Raw genomic sequence first — 27,132 nt, 5'->3', positions numbered from 1 at the left:
TAACCCAACCATGCCCATAGGTGTAAGCTGGTCCATGGGGTCCGTGACAGCTCTGAGAGGTATCTCCGTTAGCATAGGGGTGAAGGAGCAGGAGGAGGCACAAGTGGCAGAGGTGGTGGCGAGGTAGAGTAGGTATGATTGGGGCAGTGAATGAGGCAGGTGTAGGCTTCCCAGCAGGCTGTTGAGGAAGCAATCATTAAAAGTCATCCATCAACTGCTGCAAAGTTGTCAAAAATGTAATGGGCACCTGCATGCGATCTGGTTCCTTATAGTAACAACAAGGTCTATAAGATTGAGGAGGGTTGTCAGCTAAGAAAGTCTGTGGCTGATGATTATAGTCCTGGTAGACTTTCTCTCTTTCTAAGGTCTCTTTCTCAATTTCAGGGACGTAACACACATCTAGCTATGTAGCACGGTATGCTTCCTCATGGGCAATGCCCTGGTCCCTGAGATCTGCCTCCAACTCAGAGGCCAGAATAAGGGTGGGTGGACCTATTGTCATCCTTATAAGTGACAAAGTAAACTAGCTTTGAAAAATCCATAGTCCATCCAGGGGGCTAGATTGTTCGTGTAGTCAATTATGCAGGTTGGTGTTCATCCTTCCTGGGGTGCTTTCCTTAGGAAACACCATTTTTTTCTGTACGGAGATGTCTGTTGGTGGTTTAGGTTGTAAGTCCTGCTCTGAAAACTCCACGTTTCCTCTGTTTCACTGCCTTCATGGAAGTGCTTGGGAGAGTACTTTTTTCAGAATTATCCCCAGACAAGGGGACATGCCCCTAAGAAGAAGAGTATTTTCCTCCAGTAAATTGCGTGCCAACCTCCTTTCCCCGTTCTTTAGGGCCTTGGAAGGGAAACGTTTTACAAATGCTGCAGCGTGAAGCCTTGTGCACTGGATAAAGGCAATGAATACATTGTTCTTGTGGGTCATCAATATACATTTTGTTGAGGCCACAGGTAGAGTAGAATTTGAAAAGTGATTTCTGTCAGTCATGATGATAGTTGGTGACAGAGGAGAGGTCTTACTGGCCCGTAATATGGAGCTTTCCCCCAAACCACACTAAAAAAGCTGAAGGTAGTTCTTGGTCAATTCCAGGGTAGACCAGGAAAGCATGAGGATAAGGTCACAGAGAAATGAGAGCTGAGATCTTCTTGCCAACTCCCTCACATACGACGTGCAGTAGACATCTGATCTCTGGTGGCCCCTAGGGGAAGTAGGAGCGCTTCACACTTCCTTATTGGCTGATGTTTGGCTGTTTGAAATTAGGTAGATAGGCTTCTAAAAACAGTTGTAGAGGCAAGGACTATTTTAACAGTATTGACTGCTATTTAATGTTACCAGATATTCCCAATCTGAAAAAAGGGAATGATTCAAGCATGTGCATGTTTGAAAGATACCAACACTGGAGACCTGACGGTATAAGTAAGTAACTAATTTCTTATTGATCTGCGACATTCGTACCTACCAGAAATGTAAATACCTGTTCGAGTTGAATATCAGCTGGGCCAACGTTTCTTGTGTGGAAGAGGGGATGAGCTGAAGAAGTTACTCTGACTGGTGAGTGCAACCCCCCTTGTACAAATACTTACTCATTGAATGTGTCATGATTTTGGGTACACCACCTCTTGGCTGTTACTGGTAACTACTAGTTTCAGCTCGACGAGGCTTGAGCATTAGCCCATTACCAGCGTAACTGACTTGGGTGCCCAATGCCACACTTAATTAGCTTTCTAGACATATTTTGAGATGGCTCAGGTCTAGTACCCATATGTCAGGGTGGTCAGGCACAGACGCTCAAAGAGGTCCTGCTTGGTCCTCTTGTGTGCCCTTGTGGACTTTAATTGTCGTCAAGGATCACACTGCTACCTGCACCAGTACTGAGAGCTGTCCTCCCGGATGTGGAGCACTTGTCTCAGTTTCACTAGGACTCTTGATTTTACCATGCTCAAATCTTGTTTTTACTTCTATGCAGGTCAAATTGATAATATGTGTTGTTTGTAATTTACATGGTGATAATGCTGAACTAGTGCTCTCAAGCGTGTTTGAGAAGTTACCATTTTGACATGAGAATCTCCACCCTCCTTGCTTCTGATTGCATTACAGCCAGCCCTGCATTCATGATCAGTCAGTGATAAACAGCATGCATGATGGGTAACAAGAGTGCCCAGGGCTACAGCTTTATTTGTAATATGTTGTTGCTATTAGATTTACGTGACTTTCATTGGCCCATTACTTTTTTTCAGTAAATTGACTTTGTGATATTTGTTGGATACAGTTGTATCTCACAACCAGTTACATTGTCCAGATATAGGCATAATCTGACAGTCATAATAATGATTTCGGTTTTGTCCCTGTTAAAGACTCTTTTTATGCTGTTATGATGACGTATGCAGTCTTCTTGCCTTTCCATTCAATGTTTATGTTTGGTAATGTATGGATAGTATCCACTGGGAATACCCTTTGATTTTCTCTTTGTACATTACGTCATGTTTGCATTTGTGGATCTAACATTATTTACATGGTTTTGTCATTTTAGTGTTATTTGTACCTGTTCTACTGTTCAGAGCGAAGACTGAAGACTCTTGGACTGTTGGCCTTTATTTGCATTTGCAACCTATACTTGTATGGATTAAGGAACTTCTGGCAAATCGTCTTCCACGCTGGTGTAGCTTCCCTTTCTGCATATCAAATATTAACGAGGAAACCTGTAGACAAGCAGCTGGACTGCGGAGTTTGAAAACTCAAAACATGTCTTTTGGTATCCTGTTTTCATAGTCCTAAACCTTCACCCACAGTTCCACACAGCTATGTCACCAGCTGTCCAGGTCGGATTGGGCCTCCTGCTTCTGAAACCAAAAAAACAAAACAATATTTTGTCTTTGAAGCAAAAAAAGTTGGAATTGCAATTTATCTGAACTTGCTAACCGAGGTGCATTGGATTTTCCTACAGCAGTCAGTGTGCCACGGCTATCCTAAGGGGATTAAACATGATCTACAAATCACACATTTTATTACCAAGAACCTAAAGGAAATGTTTATTTAGAATGATAGTTCTTTCTTTCGAAGAAGGGAGAAACAAATAGAAAATCCATAGGATATTTTTTATGTCTGTGTGTCTGAAAACTAATTTGGTGTTAAATATTTATACTTTTCTACTAAATGTACACATATTTTTAAAGAAGTGGCCGGGTTGGCTTTTTCCTCCAGATATGAATTTATGCTATTAATTGGTGGGTTAGCATGTCTCTCAGGTGCTAGTCAGTTTTCAGTTGCTTGGTTCATGAGGTTCTGTATGATGTGTACGTGAGATCTCAGATCAGAAATGCACCATCCTTAGGTAAGCAGCTAATACTGCACCTTTCAATTGGCTTCTAAGCCCACCTAGTGCGATGCTGTCTGCCTTTAAAGCAGTTATTGCTACATGCACGTATTCAAGGCATCTCAAAGATTTACTCTACTTGTACCCACAATTGCGAAAATCTAATAGATCCTGTTTTTACTTTTTTGCATTTTACAGACAAATTTGTTAAATGCCTTCTATATTCAATAAGTTTGTCATAAATGTGGGGTCTTTTAATTTTTTTGCACAGCTAAGTTTCTATTTATTCTTGATTCCCTGGAAGCGTTTTTGATATCGGAAGATTTCAGTTGCCCTTTGGAGATGGATGCAGACCATTTGCCACTAATCTTTGTTAGCAAAAGGTGAAGAAATTGAATTTTTCATGCCTTGCTCCCTTTTTTTATAGTAGTATGACCGAACCTTCCCGATAGCCAGGGTATTTGTTTTATGACTCTTGTTGTCTGAGCTCTTATGTTGCTGATAAACGATGAACCTGCACTTTTGAAATGTATCGGTTTTGTTAGGGTCTTCATCTGATAATCTTATCTGCACTGATAACTTTTGTGTTCTGGTGTCACTAGTTACTGTTGTATGCTCTAAAATGATACTGATCATATATTTTTAATGTACAAAGTATTTTTAGGTATGTACTTGTTTCATTTTCACTAATAGCCATGGTCAATTGCACAGATTCCCTGAAAAAGAACAAAAACAACTAGGCTTAAATCAATCAATCAGTAGATTTGTAGAACAATCCTGATCATCCATGATGGTATCCAGGTGCTGGCAGGGTCCAGTTGATTAGCTGACTAGCCAGGTCTTTAGGGACTTTCAAAACTCTGGAAGAGATGGGGAGGGCCAGAGATAAAAGGGTAGCTCTTTCCATGTCTACGCTGCTTGGTAGTAGAAGGAGTGACCTCTGCATCTGCTATGTCGGACGCGGGGGTGAGGGTTAGAGAAAGCGAAGCAGACAAGTCTGGTGGGCTGATGGAAGTTCAGGCGGTAGTTCATGTAGGCGGGTCCGTAATATAGGGCCTTGTATGCATGGGCCAGGAGCTTGAACTGGCATGTTTTCTGTACAGAGAGCCAGTGGAGTTCCCTGAGGTAGGAGTTGATGTGAGTTCGTCTAGGGAGATCCAGGCTTTATGCTTTGTGGAGCACAAACAATGTTTTATAATCTTCTTGTTTATTTCATGTTAAGTTTTCCTTATATTAGATCTTCAGTAGATTCAAACGTACAGTATTGATGGAGATTGTGGCAGGATCCAGGTTTGTCATGGTAATTTCTTTAATCTTTTAGTATTAATATGGTATCTATTATGACACGTTGATGTTGAATGACCCTTGATTCTGCAGGGTCTCCCTTACTTTTCTTGCCAGCCACATGAAAGCATCTCTAGGCTACTGTTTCAGTCTGCTTTGCTTTATTGTTAGGCATACTTTCTGTTTTTGAGAAATTTCTGTCTTTCAGTTCTTTTTTTACTTTTCACTATAACCACTTATAATTTATTTTTCTACTCTTGAGAGCGTTTTTTTGCTACAATAATTTTTTTACAATGTATTTTAGTTTACTAGGTCTTTAATTTTAAACACCAAAGGACTGTTTGATTGAACTGTTTATAAAAAAAGATCCTTTGTGGGTAACACCATTGAAGTAATTTCTTAGACTTGTTGTAACAGTTGGTATGGCTGGATTATGCACAGTTTTCTGAGTACCTGTGGGGTATGCTGTTCTGGCTTGGGGAGATTTAGAAATCAATAAGATAGTGAAATATAAATCACAGTTTTGGATGCTAGTCGCAGTGGCTAGGCTGGTACCATCAAATCTTCTCTTGAATCAAATAGAGCCATATCCCCATAAAGTCGCATCTCTCATATTGAAACTTTCTGTTTGTTCTTCTTCAATGGTTGAATTTGTTTATTTTGCTTTAAAACAAAGAAAAACTCCTTTGGGGGATGCTAAAATTGAAAGGAAGGAATCACCTCCTACAAAGATTCCCTTCAGCACAGAAAATATCAATTTTTGTACCCCGGTCATGGGTGCTCAAGAAGTGCTGTTTGGAAGCGATACTCTTGAATCTGAGGCCAAGAAAAGCTTTCCTGACCCTGAGAACGATTGGAGAGACTATAAGATTTCTCACCTGTATTAAAAGGATTTTAGACACAAAAGATTCTCTTGTACTGAAAATACTGTTCTTATTCAGGTCCAGTAAAGTAACTGCTGATTCATTTAGCATTCTGTTCCTAAAGCAATACGCATAGTCCTTTGGTTTTCAGACTTTGGAGACTCATTTTACTATATGAAGGTTTCTGTGCCTTTTGTGTAAGGTTTTCTTCATACAACACTGGAAGACTTATTGAACACAACTTCTGATAAATAGGGCTTCTAGCTTAGATCCTTACATTGTGATGGAACCATCTCTTTAAGAACCCTTTATTGAATCTGAGAAAAGATGAAAGTCGGTTACTGCTAGCCTGAAGTTTATGTCTGTACTTTGGTAGAACAATATAATAGAGAACTTGGGAAGACAAATCTGCATAACAAGCAGATTGATTTAGAAGGAAACAAATGGGATTCTTCACTACAGGTATAATGAGCTTCTGGAAAAGAAGGCAATCCACTGCAATGTTTCTCAGATTAAAGTTTGCAGCTGCCCCTTGGACATACTGTAAATCTTGCACAGACATTCCAGGCTACACATTTCAAGATTTTGATTTCATGAGAAACTGTCATAGTGCAACCTCTCTTAAAGGCAGGAAGTGATGGGACTCTTGGCAAGTAGAAGGTTGTAACAACGATGACTGACGATAAGGAAGAACACTCAGGAGGCAATGGCTTGGTATAGTATAGACTCTGTTTTAATTCAAATGCCCATAGAGTCTACAAAGGAAAGGAGATCAAAGTCAGAGATGAGCAGAAAGTTATTTGGAAAATGGTTGATTACTTTTTTATTTATTTTCATTTTGACTAAACATATCGTAAATCTGATTGCAGTACCTGAGTGGTAGGAAGGATATCTGATAATGTGTTCCAGTTGGTAGGAGATTAGACTGGAGGATGCTAGAAACTATGAGTCATAGCAGCATTTTCAGATATACTCACAACCTCCAGTTGTTTGCCCATAATCCAAACTGGTATTAAATAACATTTGCTTGTACTACCTATAAAATGCCTCAGATACGCTGCCCCACCTCCCAGACTTCAATTACAAGGAGCCAGCAGCGGCGCGCAGAGGGCCATCTGTTTTGTGTCAGGTTTCCTTGCCACTTTAATTAGAAGGCGCATGTAATTTCTTGAAGGGCTCGCGCATTCCATAGATGAGTAACTCCTTTGCACCACAGGAAAGCCTTCTTTCAGACAGCCGCCCGCCTTCCATTGCCAGGTTTGCTTACACTTTTACCTATCTACATCGAGTCTACTTAATGTACGTTTTATAATCGTTATTATACCATCTTTGTTTCAGACAGACACGTCCATGCGTTTTTAATTTCCAGCATGATTTCCATTTGCCTTCGGTGCTTGTGTGTTTCCTAAATGAGTAATTGTTTGTAGTAGATGTATCTAAGAAGCAGTCGACTTATTCACGTGTTTATCGTCGCGTCAGACGCAGGAGATAGCTGTAATTATAATAGCATTACGAGATTGAAGACCCTGAGAGTGCTGAGTGTTCTTGGAGAGCAAGCTGCATACAGGAAATGGATTGTCAGAAAGTTCTTCCGCAGCACGCTGGCAGGCGGTGCGTAGTGTTCATTCACGCAATGAGCTTGTCACTCCTTCGAGAATGTTTTCCAAGTGCTGTCAAACGTGTGGAGTCTGGATGGAAGTGCATCGCGTCATGATGATTTCCATTGAACTTTGCCCTTCCTCCTTTTTTCCTAAGGCACGCACTGTCTGTGACCCAAGTTACTAGGGAAAATACTGATGTAGACATCAGGTTCCAATGAGAAGATCACGCTTTCGTGTTACTATGCACCCCGGTTGACCAGGTCCCAATATAACATAAAAACTTCAGAGCAATATGTGTATTCTGATCCTACATTATGTCATTCCATGGATTACGACACCGCTGCCTGAGAGGCCGTGCCCACTGTTGCTTGGTAACGAGTGAGCATAGCAGAGGTGCACGCATGGTACTCATGAACAGCGCATGGCCCCTCTGCAATAGATTGAAGGGAGAGGAAGGTACACAGATGCACAGATTAGCAATCATGTTTTCTTTCTTGGGTTATAGTGTTTTGCCAGGTGAAGAGGTTGTGTTACTTTAAGCTCGTATCCCAACAGATAAACGCTGTTCGTGTTTAAAGGCGTCAGCTTGCGTGATCATCAGTTTATTACTTTTCCTGTATGCACTAAGTTCCCAAAGGCGAGACCTTTTGGCTATGCCAATGCTTGTTTATCATCTCACCTTCATTGGAACTGAATGCTCATGGGTGTCTGCTTATTGCAGCTGAATGTTTAATGTGAGATATTTCCTCTGCAGAGATTACTGTACATTTTGGCATTCATCTTTTCTACATTCTATGGTTTTTAACATTTGATAAAAGTCTTAATCCTGGATATAGCTCTTAGAAACTCTGCATTCTTAGGAGGCCATTTATCCATCAAATCAGATACATACATTAATTTGCTAAAGTTGATGTTTCCTTGCATAGTCTATGGTCAAAAGACCTGTCTGCAAATGAGGCATTTAAAGGATATAACTGCTAGTGCTTCCGCTGACATTTGCATCTTTCCGTTCTGTTGAGCTTCTCTTCTGTTAACTTGCAGAAAAATACAAGTTTAAGGTCTGTTTTTTAGTCTGTCTCTTTAATGAATCTTGAGGGTTTGCAAGCTCACAATAGACATTTCTTGTAGTCTGTTATATACAGGTGTGTGAGAGCACCAGCTCACTCAGTTAGTTGCTCTATCAGTCCTAGACACGACTTTAGGCAGAAGTTAATTTCTTTGTACTTTGGATGTTTACTGCCCCTCACTTCCTTTTAACCCCTTCAGTGCCCATGACGAGATAGTCTCGTCATGGAGTGCGGTTGCGCTGTGCCCATGACGAGACTATCTCGTCATGAACCCCGCCCGCTAATTCAACGCCCGGCACAGGGCGGGGAAAGGGCGGGGCACTGAAGAGGTTAAGTGTTTGAATCTATAGAGGATAACAAACTGAAGAAGAAAGCTTTACTTTCCTGTAACAGCCTGTTATTTTGCTTTGGTATTTTACGTAGAATCACAGATGAATCTACAGATTCCCCTTTCGGGATGAGGCCTAAGTTTATCCTATTACTTTATAGGTTTGCCTTGACAGCCCAGCTGCCCACATGACCTATTGCTAACAATTCCTTAAACTGTTCATGTTTGGCTCCACACAGAGGAGTGTGTATCTCTCACCTCATGCTTTTGGCTGTTTGATGTTTCATTTAGATCCTATGGAGTGCTTGCCTGCAATGCATGAGGGGCTATTTTACATCTCAAAAGTACACTTAATCATCAAACATTAAGTTCTTCATCTCATGCATTGTAGATAGCAATCCTTTTTTTAGTGATGCAGGCTTTTTAAGAGTATTTTAATCAGAAATTGTGTACTAGTTGCACATATAGGCACACATATATGTTGACACACAGATACACACCTGCATAAGGACATACAATCTGGCTGCTTTTAACAAAGCAGTCATTGGCGAAGCCAGTAGGTCCTGCTTGAATGTGGTAACACAAGGAGACACAGGGATGCACAGATACAGTTTGCATGCATTAGTACAATAAATCCAGACCATAAGCTGTGCCAGTATTTGTGTACATGGTGACTGCGATAGAAGTCTGGAGCTTATAAAATCTTTCATTTATGTAGTTTGAGAAGAAAATGTTAATACTATTTGGGTCATACACTATTATAAATGTTCCTTGTTTAAAATTCCTGTGTTTTTTAGGTGTTTCACTCAGTAGGTTGCAGGTCGAGTTGTGTAAATCCATCATGGTAAAAGTGCAGAGAATGCCTGTGCTACGTGCTCTTTTCACAGGTTTTAGTGACTGTGCTCCAGGGAGAAAGTGCAATGATTTAGTAGAATGCAGGGGTATGTCACGACAGTCGGAGTCTCTTTAGTAAAGTATCGCAAATTAGCTATGTTTTTTAGTATTATTTATGGTAAGGTATGCTACTTTACTTTGTACATGTGGAGTCCTTTTAGCCTATATTTTTAAAAGAAAATGATGTATTGGCGAATGCACATGGGAAACAAAACCACTTTTTCCTTCTCAGTATTACAAAAGCATTATTGCTTGAAGTACACCCAAAATGTTAGGACGTTTTTTGTATATTCATCCCTGTTTTGTTGCTATATGTTATTAGTTGGCCTCATATTTGTTATTTTTATAATGATAATATCAAGTGACTTGTTTTTATATTTTCTGAATATTATTAACCCATATCCTTGTTATTGCCATAAAAAGTCTAAAAGCTTGAAGAACCAACTAAGACGGCTGATTCTTCAAAAGGTTGTGCATTCCAAAGCTTCATCAATAGGTGTAAATTACAGAAGGCGATTTGTGAAATTAGGATATTTGTCGATTTACTCTGCAGATGGAACTTTGTGAATTAGGAAAGCTTCCCAAGATTTTGATCTGTTCTTTTGCACACAGGTATTTCATACAAATAAAAGTTGGACTCAGTTTGCAAAATGGGTGGAAACTTTCACACGGATCTTTATATTTCCTGGGGACATATGCCGGAGAAGAGTAACACCCGAAAAAATATATTCTTGGTCGTGAATATATTTCTGAGATTTTTGTAATAATGTTTTGAGAATCAACCCATTCGATTTAAATGTTGTGACCTTTCGCAAACAAACATCAGCCACTGGTGAATTTTTATTTAGCTTATGATAAAACGCTTCACCAATTTGTTAAAATAAATGGGAGTTTTCAAGATAACAATGTACCCTCATTAGCATAATCATCCTATATGTGCATGCTCTTCCCATGTAATAGTTATTTAACTAATCAAAGCATTGGTTGTGTTGATGATAGTTTACTTGAGACCTCTGCCTTGATTCAGTAATTGGAAAGGAATTAGTTGAAGTTTCTTAAAAAATAGAAACTAAAAAGACTCTCTTTGTACCAGATATATTTTCACATTCTTATTAGAACAACATATTTCTGTCGCAGTGTGCCCCCTCTAATTGCCAGTCTCAGGGTGGGCTACCTCTTGATCGTGATTGCCTTAATGTTCGCAATTCCAGACTATCCAGGTGTGAGAATCGGCAAAAAAATCCAATTAGCAAAACTGTGTGAGGACTAGACTGCAAAAGCCCTCTTCTGTGACACAGGAGGAGCGCCTGTTTCTCCCCCCACCCACTCACTTCCCCCCCTAACCTTTCTCTCTCCACCAGCTCCATGGAATATGGAAACCTGTGACGAATTTTATATAGAAAAACCAGGTCCAAATAGTTATTCCCCATTCTGTAGAAATTATCATATAGTTCCATGGTTCTGGCTGGGTGAGTCCATGTGGTACCGACGATTACCAGTGCAGAGTTTCTACCTGCCACTCGTAATATGGCCCTTTGAGTCAAGTGGAGTGGTGTTCCAACCCTCCTGATTTCAAGATTTATTGCATGCGGTAACACTCAGTAAACACCTAAAGCGTTTCCACACACATTTTCCTTCTCCTGAAAATGAGTATGGGATTGGGTTTGGAATCCATGGAAATTAGTAAAAATTAGAACTGTTAAATCCAGATCTCACAATTGCCCTGATTTTGGGCCTAGAAATGCATCATGGCTAGTAATTGGTGTAGCCAGCGGGAATTGGTTTCTTCACGCCGGTATCTCCACTTCCAATTACATGCTGAATTGTAATGGGCCCCTATGTTTGTCACTTGTCCTGTAGACTAATCGTCTAAAAACTATTTTGTACTAAATTCCTAAGCATATTTGTTTACCTACTGCTTACTTTAATACTGTTTTGGATCTTGATGGTTTTTGGATGGTGCTTGTGCGGGTTCAGTTGGATGGTGATATGTGCCCTTTGAACATCCTTTTGCAAAGTTGTTCAAAGACTATAGTGGTTCTGTTTCTCAGGCGCATTCTTAAAGTCTTGGCATTGCATCACATAATCTTAAGGCTAAACAACATGGCAGTCAAGTTTACATAAAAAGATATCAAAGTGTCTTGGTTGAAACTACCTTTTAAACCAAAAAACACAGATGCTTTATTAGAGGATAACTGAAATCTTTACAAAATCATGTTTTTGCACTTCAATATTTCTGACTAAATGTATGTAATTTGAGCATAATGCATGCACATGAATTGTACATATGTTAAAATATGGTGGAAAAGTAAAAAGACTTTTTATTAGACAACTGTTGTTAGTAATTTTTCATTGTTTCACGGATACCTTTCTGCCGTACACTGTCCTATGATAGAAATCTTGAAAAACTAACACCAGTGTTAGTGGGACTACTGAGCTATTGTAGTGCTTACTGCATTTTTCAAAGAGAAAATAGTCCAGTGACATTTGGAAGTGAGGCACTGAAAAAAAGCAGTGTTGGACAGTGTCTACTACTTTTAAAGTTCAATGCACATTAGGCTATGTCAAAAGATTAGTAACATGAATCCCAAGAAAGTGGTGGGAATGTCTATGGATGCTTGGCCTCCGAAAAGCTATCTAGCAGCCCTGGGCACATTCCCTTTCAGTATGGCAGTAGTAAACATTTGGGCGTAGTCTTTAAGACCGACTTTACTGTAGCCACTCAAGTACAAGCCTTCACCAAAGTCGATGTTTTCCAACTCTAAGGCCTTGATTACAATTTTGGTGCAAATTGCGTTCCATTAGCAAATTCTTAAGCCCGGTGGTATTTGCCCAAGGGCTAATTGCACATGTCCTGTTTGCCTATGTACAAATTGCTTACTCTGCGCTGTTTGTCCGCAGATTTTCAGCTGTCGAGAATCTTGGTGGCAAACACACTCAGTAAATACAATATTCTGGGTAGCACACTGTATGACAAGTACGTTGTTCTGATTTGTGCACCATGGAACAGCTGTGCTTGTCCCAGGGTGTCCAAATGGGATTTTTGTACTATTTGCCAACCAGATTCTTGCCAAGTGTTTCTTGCCAAAGAGATTCTAGACAAATTCCACATGCACAATTAGTTCATGGGAAGATGCTGCCCTATGTGGGTGTTTGCCGCTGAAACTAATTTAACACCAAGCTTGCATTTGGAATTTTCCCTTGCTTTGTATTTCTGAACTGCATGCAAACTGCTATTGCACAGATGCAGACCTAAGAATATGGCAATTTAAATGTTGTGCCACCTAGCTCCCTGCTCTTTGGTCACTACAACTACATTGGCTCACTGGACCAAGGTGTTTCGATTTCAAGCCCTTGATTTCAAGGGCCTCTTTGGAAACTGTATTTTAGTACTACAGTAGTACATACTTCCCACACACTACAAAATGTTATTCACTAAGCTACATGCGGAGCCATGAGCTTCATCTCTATGCATTCTGTGCGGAGATATTCTCCCCAACTGCGGGAATCTCTGCACACATATATGCCTGCATTTCAGTAGTAATATGGGAGGGACAGGGGGAAGCGTATATGATTTGGAGAATATCTACTGCTAAATGGGAGAGGTTTGAGGAGAAGTGAGGAGTAAGGAGGGGTTAAGAGAGGCCTAGGGAAGGATTTAGAGAGGAACTTGTTCCCAACCATTTAGGCATAAGCCCATTCTTGTTCACAAATTGCACTTCTGTAGTTACTACAGCCAAAAAAGACCCAAACCAATCGTAAAAGTACTGCAGCTCAGACCTCGAGTAAGGCTAGACCCACACATATCCAAGCAACTGTACTGCAGTACCTTCCCTTAGAAAATAATGGTGAAAGGGAATTTAAATAAATTAATTTTTTCTACATATACCCCAATTTAAAAAAAAATGTATTTAATGTTATTTTTTTTTATATATGATTAAACAATATTTTATTATAACATTTTTACTATCTTTTTAATTTAAGTATTAACTTCAATTTGTTTAAAAAATAATGACATTAATTTAAGAGAATTCTATACATAACTTCTGGTACTTTTTACCAGACAGTAAATAAATATAAAGATTTACTTACATGGGCAATTTTTAAATACTTCTTAAAATAAATAAGTTTCATGTAATGTAATATATTAAATATTTAATTCACTATGAAGTTAATAGTGGTGAAGTGTTTTTTATTATATTCCACATTTATTATATATATTTGATAATATATATATTCACTGAAAAAACCATAGGTTTCACACATGTTATAGTTAGCGGAAATTTTACTGATAAAAAACCAATGAAATTCCCCCGTTATAGTTAGTGCAGGCAACTATAACTCACGCGACCGCAATCCTCTGCTGATGCTAATACTGTATTTAGACACTTATTTGCCCATGTCTTCTTCCATACATTTTTAGCTATACATATATTACAAATATTTTTTTTTCATAAAGACACATATGTCATCAGCAGAAGATTGCGGTCGCGTGAGTTATAGTTGCCTGCACTAACTATAACGGGGGAATTTCATTGGTTTTTTATCAGTAAAATTTCCGCTAACTATAACATGTGTGAAACCTATGGTTTTTTCAGTGAATTTGTACGGTTTTTTAAATGCTAAGTTACTTTACGCCATTCGTGGCGTGCGCGCCCACTTAACGCAGTTCGTTCCGTGCGCGCACCGTGCGCGCACAGTGAGCACGCGGTGCGCTTCGCGCACCGCGCGCCCACTTTACGCAGTTAGTGCCGTGCACGCACGGTGGGCACGCGGTGCGATGACAAAGCAAGAAAGCACGTCAACAAATCTGTTTCTGCTTTCCTCCGTGACTATGGTATGGGTGCCATTTACGTTATGACATGCAAGACATTTATAGAGGAGATGGTGTGCACTTCAATGATGAAGGGAACAGAGTCTTCCTCTTGAACCTTAGACTCTGCATCGGTACTTACTTGTAGGTACCACTAAAAAATCATTTCATAAACACAACGGCTCTTTTTAGAGCCCCCTAATATCTAAACACTTAAATCTGATTTTCATTTTTTTTTTTTTTTTTTTTCTACCGTACGCTTACCGTAAGCTTACCGTACGCGTACCCCGTGATTTTTTTTTAAAATCAATAAATGTTTTCTTTGTACTTTACAGTCCTTCTTTGACCCCCTCACAAATGTAAGGGGGTCTGTAACTCTCCTCATTGCCCCCTTTTCTTGTTTTCACTCTTTTTTTTCAGAGTGAAATACACAAAATGGCGGCCGCCGCTTCCTGGTTTCGGCCGATTCGAATGTTTACTAAGATCTAAGAGCCAATCAGAATCGCGCTCGCGCACGCCACCGTACGCTTACCGTAAGCGTACGGTAAGCGTACCGTAAGCGGGCTCAGATATATATATTGATTTAAAGGCTATTTTCTCAGAATCTACTGAACAGATTTACACCAAACCTACAAAAGGCACTTCCTTGACCTAGGGACTACCTCTCTGCCAAATTTCGAGTAATTCTGTTCAGCCGTTCGGGCTGTAGCTCGTTCTAAAGGTCCTATGGAAAAATGCATGGGAAAAACGCGTTTTGGGACCCCCCTTTTATCTCAGCCCCCGCTTGACGGATCCCCCCGAGACTTTCAGGGTAGGAGCGGAGCGTAGCGCCCCACCTATTTTGAGAAATTCGCGAGGATTCATCGACCGGCGCCAAAGTTATTAAAAATAGAATGTTGAGGTTTTCCTATGGAAACGTGGTCCTAACTATAACTACCTACTGGCGACCGCCAGTAGGTAATATATATATATATATATACATATATTATCTACTGGCGGTCGCCAGTAGATAGTTATAGTTAGGACCGAGTTCCCATAGGAAATCTGAAAATTCTATTTTGAATAACTTTGGCGCCGGTTGACTTATCTTCGTGAAATTTTCAAAACTAATGGGGCGCTCCGCTCAGCTCCTACCCTGAAAGTCTCGGGGTGATTCGTCAAGCAGGGGCTGAGAAAAAAGAGGGGTCCAAAAACGCGTTTTCCCCATGCATTTTCCCATAGGACCTTTAGTCGAAGGTACAGCCTGAACGGCTAAACAGAATTACTTGAAATTTGGCAAAGAGGTAGTCCTCAGGTCAGGCATGTGCCTTTTGCTTAAATGGTGTAAATCTGTTCAGTAGTTCCTGAATACCAGCAGCAGACTTCCCTGGTGAGCAGTAGCTTTACTACAGTGATCTAATGAGCAACTAGAGTGCTAACATTCAGAATTTATGGCAAATGTGTGACACATCTGAATGCCTTCTTGATGGAACCAAGTAAAAAACTGAAAGTATTTCCTACTGAGGAGACTGCAGTAAATGAGGAAATTAGGAAACTTCATAACAAATAAATCTCCCAAGATGGCCACCAGAGACAAAAGAGCCCAAATGTAGCCCAAATATCACCCAGATGTAGCCCAAGTATAGCCGAATGACAGAATGTCCCAGAGTGTTCTAACGAACAACTACAGCGCTAACAGTCTTACTTATGACAAAAGTATGGCACACCTGAAGCCATCTTGATTGGAATCAAGTGGTAACACTTAAAACAATTAATTTAAAAAGGAACAAAATGAGGGGATTCATTTTGCCATAGAAATTATGATTAGTTCTGCAGAAAGAAAAATTAGGGCACATTTTGAGTGACTTCTCAAATCCTCTTCTATTTAATTAAAAAATTAAGATATGCAGACTGAAACATGCACTTTTAATACCAGCAGCAGACTTCCGTGGTGAGCAGTAGCTTTACTACAGTGATCTAATGAGCAACTAGAGTGCTAACATTCAGAATTTATGGTAAATGTGTGACATATCTGAATTCCTTCTTGATGGAATCAAAGTAAAAAACTGAAAGCATTTCCTACTGAGGAGACTGCAGTAAATGAGGAAATTAGGAAACTTCATAACAAATAAATCTCCCAAGATGGCCACCAGACACAAAAGAGCCTAAATGCAGCACAAATATCACCCAGATGTAGCCCACATGTAGCCCAATGACAGAAGTGTGCAAAACACTTATTTTTTGTGTATTTGCAGTTTTATATAGTGCAGACTTGTCAGGTATTGGAATGCTTTACATGAGCATTGGTTACATCACACAAGATCAAATTCATTTTGGTTGTAGACCTGGGGAGATTAAGTGATTTCACCACAATCACAGCATGTTGAGCTGAAGCAGGAACTCCAACCTGGTTCCCCAGTTGCAAAGTCTGCAGCTCTGGAAGTAACACCACATCCTCTCGCCAAGGTGCAACATTTAATCAAGTGGTCAACTGGATAAAAAAACATAAAGATTACAAATAATTTAAAAGTTCTTTGTCGCTATTTGAAAACTCAGAAAATATGTCCTCATTTTAGTTTTTTAGAGCACTAACCATAATTTTGATGCAAATAAGACCCTCTCATTTATGTAATTTCTAAAGGAAATACTCTAGGTATTACAGTTTTGATTACATCAAGATGACGTCAGGCGTTCCACACTTTTGTAATAAATATAGAATGTTAGCAATCTAGTTGTTCATTGGGATACTGTTGAAAGGCAGAGGCCAGGGGCACGGACTCTGAAAATTGAAGGCAGGTAGGAGAGTGCAGAGGCAACAATTTGACCACACTGGGCAGGCAGGAAGGGTAGTGGCAGCACAACAGACTATGGAGGGCAGTGGAAAGGGGGGCAGGGGCAACAAACCAACAATACAGGACTGGCAAGAGAGGCTGTGGCAATATAATAGACCATTGTGGGCAGAAGGAAGAGGCAGTGGTAGTACAACCATACATGCCAACAGACCCGTTTCAGCCAGGAAACGTCCAATGTTTTTAAGCTCAAATGGGCTTTATTTGATCTGTCTCCTGTCTACAATCTCCTCTTTTTCAATGTAACTCAAAGGGGAAAATCAATACCCCAGTTTTGTTTCAAAATCTCCCTCTTACCAAGTTAAAAATGTTCGCAAGTATGGTACATTGAATCATGGTAGGCAGGAGGAATTGGGGTAGGGACATGGACTCGGATAACAGAGGACAGGAGGGACATGGAGAGGTGCACCAAACTGACCCTACAGGGCAGGCATCATGGTTTGCAGCAGCACAATACACCACACAGTGCATGCGGGACGGGAGTGCAGCACAACAATCCATAGAAAGCAATAGGGAGGGGACAGGACCATGCACATGGACAACAGAGAACAGATGGGAAAGAGGCAATGGTAGCTAGCGGACCATAATGGACAGACAGGAGAGAAAGCTGCAGCATAACAGACCATAAAGGGCAGGAGGGACGGATCAGGGGCATTACAATGGAACAGACAAGCCTGGAGGGAGGGAATAGGGGGTCTGCACTTGGAAACAGAGGGCTGGGGGCAAGGTGGCAGGGCAGGAGCAGCAAGATGACCATGGAGGTCAGGCAGGATGGGCACTAGAAACAAGACACACCATGGAGAGCAACAATGAGACTATGGTGGCATACACACAGACCATGGAGGGAAGGTGGGAGGGGGTCAGGGGCAGCTAGCAGACCACACAGGGAAGGTGGGAGGGGCCATGGCAGCACAGAAGACCATGCATGGCAAGCGGGAGGGTTAGTGGCAGCCCAATGGCTATGATTGGCAAGAAGGAGGGTGCAGGGGCATGCACAAAGGACCATGGAGGATAGAAGGGAGGGTCAGGACCTGGGCACAGACAAGAGAGTTCAGGGGAAGGGGCCCTCACAACAGACCGCGTGGGGCAGGCAGGAGGAGCAGTTGCAGCACAACAGATCAGGGAGGGCAGAAGGGTGTGGCAGTAAAATGGACCATGGAGGACAGGAGGAAGGGGATAGGGGCATGGCATGTGTACAGGCAGGGTGGAGGTGGCAGGGACAGGTTACAGTCATCTGACAATGCTAGGCAGGTGGGAGGGGAGTGGCAGCTCAACAGAACACTCAGAGTAGATAGGAGTGGCAGGTCCATTGAACATAGTGGGCAAAAAGGATGGAGCAGGGGCATGCACAAAGACATCGGAGTGCAGGCGGAAGGAGAATAGGGGCAGCAAGCTAAGCACAGAGGCTAAGCAGGAGGTCAATGATGGGCCATAGAATTGGGCAATGGAGGGCAGGAGGAGTGGACTGGTACATCATGCTAAATGGAGGGCAGTGGCAGCACATCAGACAATGCATGGCAGGAGGGAGGAGGCCAGACAACAGAGGATAGGGAGGAGGTGGATGGGGCAGCAAGCTAAATGTTCAGAGAAGGTGGGTATTAGGAACTTTTTTTTTTTTAAATGTGTGTCTGTGCGAACTACATAAAATATGAACAAGTATGCAGCATAATCTCACTTTTTTTCAGGAAGAAGAGGACGTTTGTGACTGTGACATCGGGCTCACTAGGCAGAAACAACCCCTGACCCTCCACCCCCATCGCAAAATGTAATGCCCGTGAAAAGGGTAGGTGGACGCACTGTTATATAGAACATAGTCCTGAGAGCATGAAATGAAAACTAGATGTAGTATATGGTATAAACTATTCACCAAAAAGTGTGATATAAGATGAACCGGGGCGGGAAATATAATATGCAATACATTGTGCGCAATGACAGATTCATTGGAGAGCGCGAGATAGCACAGGCACTAGCGCGTGCTATGCGATATCCGCCTTGGAGTGTAATATGCACAGGGCAGTGTTGTGTAACATAACTAGTCTCTAAAGTTGTAATATAAAATATGTGCTGGGGAGTGTAACGTTGCATATGCACTGTGACAAAAATATGGATCCCAGATTGTAATATGTATGGCATAGCGCTGTGCGTTATAACATCCACATCGAGGAAGGCACGTTGGATGGGGCAATATAACCCGTGCGAAGGCAAGTGTGGCATGACATATTCACGGGGTGGTGTTACAATGCACATGGGCTAGAGAGTGTCATAGCATACGCACTAGCTGGTGGAATACAACACAGAGGTGTGAGGCAAACGGCGGGCACTGGTGGGTGTAACACAGCATTGGGCTCAGCCAGGAGCACGCTGTGACTCTCAAGTGAGGTTCGTCTCCTTTCCAGAGAGTAAAATAAAAAGTATTACACATCCGGCGGTGGATGTGTTTTTAATTAACCGTGAGAGGGGTTTCTTGCATAGTTTGGTTGAATTTTTGTCGAATGCCCTTTGAATGGCTTGGTGTGCGTGCATATTAAATGTGTCCGTCAATAGCTACCCATGTTTGTATAAATAAACGACAAGGGTGTCTACTTGGAGAGTACCCACCGGCGGGGCGCCGGGATTAGGCACGGTAGGGCGTCAGACACGTCAGAGCTTCACTAGCAGTGTAAATACATTCCATGTGGATTCATTCTATGCATAGTCGCCTTTTAATGAATATCACGCAAATCGTCATGGTGATAGGTACATACGGTTTGTCCAGCATGTCGTAGGTGTTTCTATAAATATATATATTTTTAAAATAATAAAAAACAAAGGCCGGCCCCGGGGAATGGGGTCCCCGGAGCCAGTAAATTAGAAAAAGAAGGGGGGCCACACAGCCTCCTTCTTAAAAAAATAAAATAAATAAAAGGCCGGCATCGCGCTGGAGGCCACGGCCCCTCTTTGCAGCACTCTGCAAACGCGCCCCCTGGCCAGTTGTAAGTTGGGGAATTAATTCCCCTTCGATACTGAGGGTCCCTGAGGGCCAACTAGCCCAACAGGTATCTCCAGTGTGCGCCAGGGAGCTGCGTTGCAGACAGGTGTTCTGAGGCCACGCCCCTTTTTTACACCTCTATGCAACGCAGCTCTGTGGCGCTTACTGGAGGTACCTACTGGGCTAGTTTGACCATAGGGACCCTTAGGATTCAAGGGGACTTAATCTCTCAACTTAGAACGGCCACAGGGCGCGTTTACACAGTGGTGAAGGGAGGGGACGGGGCCTGAGGTGACGTGTGCAAACACGCCCTGTGGCGCGTTTTAAGTTGGGGAAATAATTCCCTTTCAATCCTGAGGGACCCTGGGGGCCAACTAGCCCACCAGGTGCTTCCAGTAAGTGCCACTGCTCTGCGTTGCAGAGAAGTGGTGCAGGCCGTGCCCCTTTTTACACCTCTCTGCAATGGCGCTTACTGGACGTACCTAGTGGGCTATTTTGCCCCTAGGGATCCTCAGGATTCAAGGGGACTTAATCTCCCAACTTAAAAAACGGCCACAGGGCATGTTTACACAGTGGGGAAGGAAGGGGACGGGGCCTGAGGTGACGTGTGCAAACACGCCCTATGGCGCGTTTTAAGTTGGGGAAATAATTCCCCTTCAATCCTGAGGGCCCCTGGGGGCTAACTAGCCCACCAGGTGCTTCCAGTAAGCGCCACTGAGCTGCGTTGCAGAGAGGTGGTCCAGGCCGTGCCACTTTTTACACCTCTCTGCAACGCAGCTCTGTGGCGCATACTGGAGGTACCTAGTGGGCTAGTTGGACCCTAGGGACCCTCAGGATTCAAATGAACTTAATCTCCCAACTAAAAACGGCCACAGGGCGTGTTTACACAGTGGTGAAGGGAGGGGACGGGGCCTGAGTTAACGTGTGCAAACAAGCCCTGTGGCGCGTTTTAAGTTGGGAAATAATTCCCCTTCAATCCTGAGGGACCCTGGGGGCCAACTAGCCCACCAGGGGCTTCCAGTAAGCACCACTCTGCTGCGTTGCAGAGAGGTGTTCTAGGCTGTGCCCCTTTTTACATCTCTCTGCAACGCAGCTCTGTGGCGCTTATTGGAGGTACCTAGTGGTCTAGTTGGACCCTAGGGACCCTCAGGATTTAAGGGGACTTAATCTCCCAACTTAAAACGGCCACAGGGCATGTTTACACAGTGGGGAAGTGAGGGGACGGGGCCTGAGGTGACGTGTGCAAACACGCCCTGTGGCGCGTTTTAAGAGGTAGTTTTAATCCCCTGCCCTATAATATACTAGGGGCTTACAGAGGAGGTCATGCTGATCACAGGGGGACCCCAACGCATAGTGTTCCCTAGTGTTTGTAGGTGTTTTCACTGTATTCTGAGTGTCTTTTAACATAGCACTGGCTCTAGGACTGGTTAGTCAGACTCAGTTACCACCAGTATCCGTCTGGAAAAGTTGAGGGTACAGGATGATTTTGCAACAAGGCTTCTTTCTGCTCTTCTGTTTGTTCTTTCTGCACGTTATCCTTCTTCCTGCACTTTTCTTCGTCTTTGAGGAATCCGTTGCTTCTTTCTGCATTTCTTTTTTTTATTTCTGTGCATTTTTTCTTGTTTCTTCACATGTCCTATCTCTGTAGGCATTGTTAGAAATTAGCATTTAAAAAACCTTTGAAATTCACTGAAAAAAACATAGGTTTCAGGCACGTTATAGTTCGGAATTAGCATTTAAAAAACCTTAGAAATTCACTGAAAAAACCATAGGTTTCAGGGGCGTTATAGTTAGCTGGACTTTTCACTCGTACAAAACCATTGAAATTCCCCCGTTATACTTAGTTCAGCTAACTATAACTTGCGCGCCCGCAATGCACTGCTGATGAAGTCACATATTACATCACTCATGACATGGTCAGTGACATCACTCATGACATCACTGATGACATCTCAAATGACATCACTAATGACATCACTGATGACATCATCCTTGTGATAGAGTGGCAGACCTCCTCTTCCCCTAATATAACCTTTGATACACACATTCAAAAATAGAAACTACAATGTTCAAAACAATGGACATACCAATACCAGTTACAACAACCTATTCAGTAATTCTAAGATCCACATACACATCCACTCATTCACCAACAGTCCTATACAGTCACTCATACATGTACTCACTCATCATATGTACTCACACACCTATACATCCTGTTACACAACGCCACTCATCCATAGAGTTACTCACACACATAGTCACTCATGCTAATAAAGAATCAAACATCCATTTACTTGCATATACAGTTATACACACACCACCACACTTACTTCTACAGAAACTTACACATACTTAGTCTTTTAAACAATCACTTATAGAAACACATACTTTTTTTTTTTTTTTTTTTTTTTCTTTTTTTTTTAAACCGTTTATTGCAATCTCAAATAGTTACAGGTATGGGCCTACAACCGTCTGGCCGGCCGCTAGAGTGGCAGAAGCATATGACATATATACAGAAAAATCTCTTGGCGGTGCAAAAAGGTAAATCAGGAGATATCAGTAGTGCAGGCCACATAACTCCAAACCCACAATACGGTTTCCTTTTGTCGAAACACAACAACACAAAAAACCACACCCGCAAGGCAACCCGCAATCCCAAGTGACAGAACGCGCTCCTTAAGTGGGGGACCCCAACCAATCGCCAAACTCTGAAGAGGGGAATGAGAACAGATCAGGGACTGGGGAACCACGTGCCCGTGGCTGGGGGAGGGGGTCGGCTAGGGGGACGGAGCTGGTGAGGCAGCCGGCAGCAGTGGCGGCTCGCAAATACCCCCGCGATAGGCGTTCCAGGGGCCCCAGATTTTCACCCACGCCCCAGGCTTACCCCTCGCAGCATACACCACCTTTTCACGAAACATACACCAATCCATGTGTTCTTTCCAGGCCGACACCGCCGAGGGCCTCTGGGATCCCCACAATTGAGCAATGTCACGCTTAGCTATCATGTATCCCAGAGTCACCCTCCGCGTCTGCGGAACCGAGTAGTCAGTTGGCTCCCACACATTCAGCAAGCATCTCCTCGCTTCAGGCAACAGCGCGACACGCGTAACCACTCGCAGGACATCGTGCACACCACGCCAGAATCGCTCCACCTTTGGGCATTCCCACAGAATATGCAAGAAAGTTGCCAAAGCACCACAGCCACGCTTACACAGTCCATCCTCAGCAAAGCCCATACGTAGAAGCCTTGGCCCCGTCACGTAAACCCGGTGGAGGATCTTAAGCTGGACGAAGCGAAGGCGAGCCGGGATGGCCACCTCCTTCGGAGAGGCCACCGCGGAAATCCAGTCCTCGTCGTCCAATTCCAGCCCATCGGCAACCCAGGCCTCGCGGAGGCCAGTCAGCAGGCCCGATCGGTCGTTGATCAGTTTTTTATATATAAGGGAGATCGTGCTGTCTGGGACATGGCCATCCAGCACTCTGTCCTCCAGGGGGGAAGACTCCGGAATGGACGCGACATCCGGGAAGACGGAGCCCAGCGCGTGGCGGACTTGTAAGTACCGAAAGTACTCACTGCCTTGCAACTGAAACTCCGTCTGCAGCGTCTCGAAAGTTTTGAATCCCCCCCTCGTCCAGAGATCTCCCACTGTGCTGATGCCGATCGTGTCCCACTTCTCGAAGCCCTTCGAGGTCCACAGGGAGCCCAACCTCGCAGACACATATAGCGGTGACGCCCGGGTCAAACGGTCCTTCCACCCCATAGCTGCGTTAGCCGCGTGCCATACACGCACCATGACACGCGTCGGTCCCGTCAGGCGAGGGTCCGGCGCGCCAGAGTAGAGCGCTCGATTGTAGTCGCCACCGGGCAGGAGCATCTTGTCCATTTCAAATGCCGGGTTCAGGGCGGGCCCGTAAAGGCCATGATTAATCGCAGCTAGCTGGGAGGCCCAGTAATACCGTTTAATATCCGGGAGGGCAACCCCCCATCATACCACGGGAGCGTCAATTTAGCCAAGGCAATGCGTGGCCTCCCGTCCCAGAACAGGCGACGCTGCAAACTCTCCACCTCACGGAAGTAGCGCGCCGGGACCAAGTCCATAGTGTTCTGGAGAGCGTACAGAAAGCGCGGCAACGACATCATCTTAAACAAGGCCGCTCGGCCGAGCGGCGAAAGCGGCAGACGCCGCCAACGCACCACGTCCTCCTTCAAGCGCTGGAGGGGGGGTAGCAAATTCCGCTCGTAGCGGGCCTCCGGGTCCAGAGTAATATATATACCCAGGTACCGAAACCCCTGGGAGGCAATCTGGATCGGACAGTCCCGTGGTAGGACCGGAGCCTCCCCGGCAAGCACATATACACAGGATTTCGCCCAGTTGATGACGAGGCCTGAGTTGCGACCGAATGAGCGCAAAACATCAACTAGGACGATCAGTGATTTACGCGGGGAGGCGAGATATAGAAGGATATCATCAGCGTAGAGGGACACACGGTCCTCATGCTCGGGGGTCCAGCGGAGACCACGGATGGAAGGGTGCCACCGCAGCCACTCCGCCAGGGGCTCCAGGGCCAGTGCAAACAGGAGAGGCGACAGGGGGCAACCCTGTCGCGTGCCCCGTCCCAGCGCGAATGGGGCCGAAACTCGTCCATTCACCACCACCTGCGCCAATGGGCCGGAATACAACAACTTGACCCAGCTGATGAAGCCCGGTCCGAAGCCAAACTTCGCCAGCATCGCCCAAATGTATGGCCACTCGAGCGTATCAAACGCCATGGTGGCGTCCAAGGACGCCAAGATGGCCGGTTCCCGCACGAACGGGACACGCGCGAGCACCCCGTGCAAGCGTCGCAGATTAAGGGCCGTGTTGCGATGGGGTATGAAGCCGGACTGGTCTTGGTGGACCAAATCGCCCACCACGCCGACCAGCCGGTTGGCCAGCACCTTGGCGAGGATTTTGGGCTCCGCGTTCAAGAGCGAGATAGGCCTATAGGATGTGACCCGCTCACGGGGTCTCCCCCCCTTGTGGATCACCACGATCGTGGCCAGACGCTGGTCCGGCGGAAGGGAACCCCGCGAGCGGGCCGCCAGGAACATCGCGCGCAGGTGGGGCGCCAGTACATCCGGTCGCAGCTTATACAGCTCGATAGGGATGCCATTGGGGCCCATGGCCTTGCCAGATGCGACCGAGCGGATAGCAAGGTGAATTTCGTGCGAGGTGGGAGGAGCGTCCAGCGAATCCCTGTCCTCCACCGAAAGGGAGGGCAGCGCGATGTCCCGAAGCAGGGCATGGGAATCCTCCTCCGAGCAGGGAGAAACCGGGGAATACACCTCGCGGAAATAATCCGCGAAGCAGGAGACAATGGCGTCCGGCTCGGTGACACACACACCATCCATCCTCTCGATCAACGGAACCACACGACTCGCTCTCTCCTTTTTGTCCAACCACGCAATCAATTTACCAGCCTTATCACCCACATCATACAGTCGCCCCTGTTGCTCTCTACTGAGGCCCCTGGCCGCCTCCGTGACGAGGGCCCTATAGGCCGCCTGCTTGAGGTGTAGAACATGCAATGTGGCATCCGTCACCCCGCTCCCCAGGTCACCCTCTAGTTCAGTAATTTCGGCCTCCACCCGGGTTACCTCCTCCCGCTCGCGCCTCCGGGCATGGGAGATAAAGGAGAGGGCCTCCCCTCTGAGAACTACCTTAAAAGCCTCCCACAGGGAGATAGCCGAAGGGACAGACCCCACATTCTCCTCAAAGTACCGCTGCAAGGATTTGATCAATTCGGCTCGAATAGTGGGGTCGCGCAGGTACCAGGCATTGATTGGGGCTACCCTGCCCTCCCCCCTCGGGAAGACATCAAAGTGCAACAGTAGTGGGGAGTGATCTGAAATACCCCGCGCCAAATGGCGCACCTCTCCCATTCTCCCAGCATAGGCCGCAGGGACAAGGACATAATCAAGCCGCGAGAGGCTACCATGGGCACCCGAGTGGAAGGTGTATTGCAGCTGCGCGGGATGCTTTAGTCGCCAGCAATCCACCAATCCTAGTGTATCTAAAAGGCCGGACAGCCACGCCTGTGCCCGGGGGAGGTCCCTGGGGGGATGACGATCCATAGACCCAGAAGCCACCGCATTGAAGTCCCCCCCAACTACCAGAAGCCCACCCGGGAGGTCAAGGAGGAGGCGCCCCAGGTCCGCAAACGTGGTAGATTGCAACCCCGGCGGAACGTACACTGATACAAAAACGACCACTCTGCCCTCCATTCTACCCACCAAGACAGTGTAACGTCCCCTCTCATCATGGCGCACCTCATCAATCTCCAATGGGAGCGAGTTCTTAATCATGATGCCCACCCCCCGCGAGCCCGAAGTGAAGCCCGAATGGGCCACCAAGCGATAGCCTCGCCGATTCATGGCATGAAAGGAATTACCTATAAGGTGTGTCTCCTGCAGGAAGACCACATCTGGTGAAATTCGTTTCAGATACTGCAGGACCACACCACGCTTAATCCTATCCCCCAGTCCGTTAACGTTCCATGATAACACAGTCAAATCCCTACCCCCCATCATACATGGAAGCCATCAGTCGTCCCCCAAAGAGCATCTCGAAAACAACAATACAGTAAAGGGTTCGCCTTGCGGTGCAAACAAACAACACTCCACCCCCGCCCACCCATCCCAACAGAACTCCCCCCTCCCTGCACCCCTGCATGAGCCCAGACAGCCCCCCCAAAGTGCAGTGTGCCTGTCGCCCCATAAACGAAAAACTAACTAGTCCCCCAGAGGAGGAGGGAAAGCCCCCAATGGACCCTGTACGACCTCCATAGGAGGGGAACATACACGATCAGTGAATGGTAACCGGAATGTTGTCCAGAGCAAGGCCTACTATTCACCCCTCAGTTCTGATCCGGCGAGCCCTCCCCGCCAACCGCGCCCCCCCCACCCCCCCGGCCCCGATCCCCAGGCAGAGTATCCAACCAGTCCCCAGCCGCCTCGGGACGGTCAAAAAAGTGCGTGCGACCATCCACCTCCACCCTCAGCTTAGCTGGAAAAAGCATTGAGTACTTAAGGTTCAGGTCCCGTAGGCGACGTTTAACTCCGAGAAAACTCAGTCTCTGCTTTTGGACCGTCGGAGTAAAGTCAGGGTAGAAATTCACGTCCATAT

The 27,132-nt window shown here is 44.8% G+C and overlaps 1 protein-coding gene across 1 annotated transcript in view; it reads left to right on the top strand.

The window, feature by feature from the left end:
* SEC22C (SEC22 homolog C, vesicle trafficking protein) overlaps positions 1 to 5,507 on the top strand; it is a 186,484-nt gene extending 180,977 nt beyond the window's left edge. Inside the window, exon 8 of the mRNA XM_085628780.1 lies at positions 2,535 to 5,507. Coding sequence (XP_085484906.1) covers positions 2,535 to 2,735 — 201 coding nt within the window. The 3' untranslated portion in view covers positions 2,736 to 5,507. The remainder of the gene's footprint in view (positions 1 to 2,534) is intronic.
* The last annotated feature ends 21,625 nt before the right edge of the window (positions 5,508 to 27,132 follow it).

The sequence above is a fragment of the Triturus cristatus genome, chromosome 10 (genome assembly GCF_964204655.1).
Source record: "Triturus cristatus chromosome 10, aTriCri1.1, whole genome shotgun sequence".
Lineage (NCBI taxonomy): Eukaryota > Metazoa > Chordata > Amphibia > Caudata > Salamandridae > Triturus > Triturus cristatus.
The sequence above is the reverse complement of the archived record's forward strand: the minus strand, read 5'-3'. Positions and strand labels throughout refer to the sequence as shown.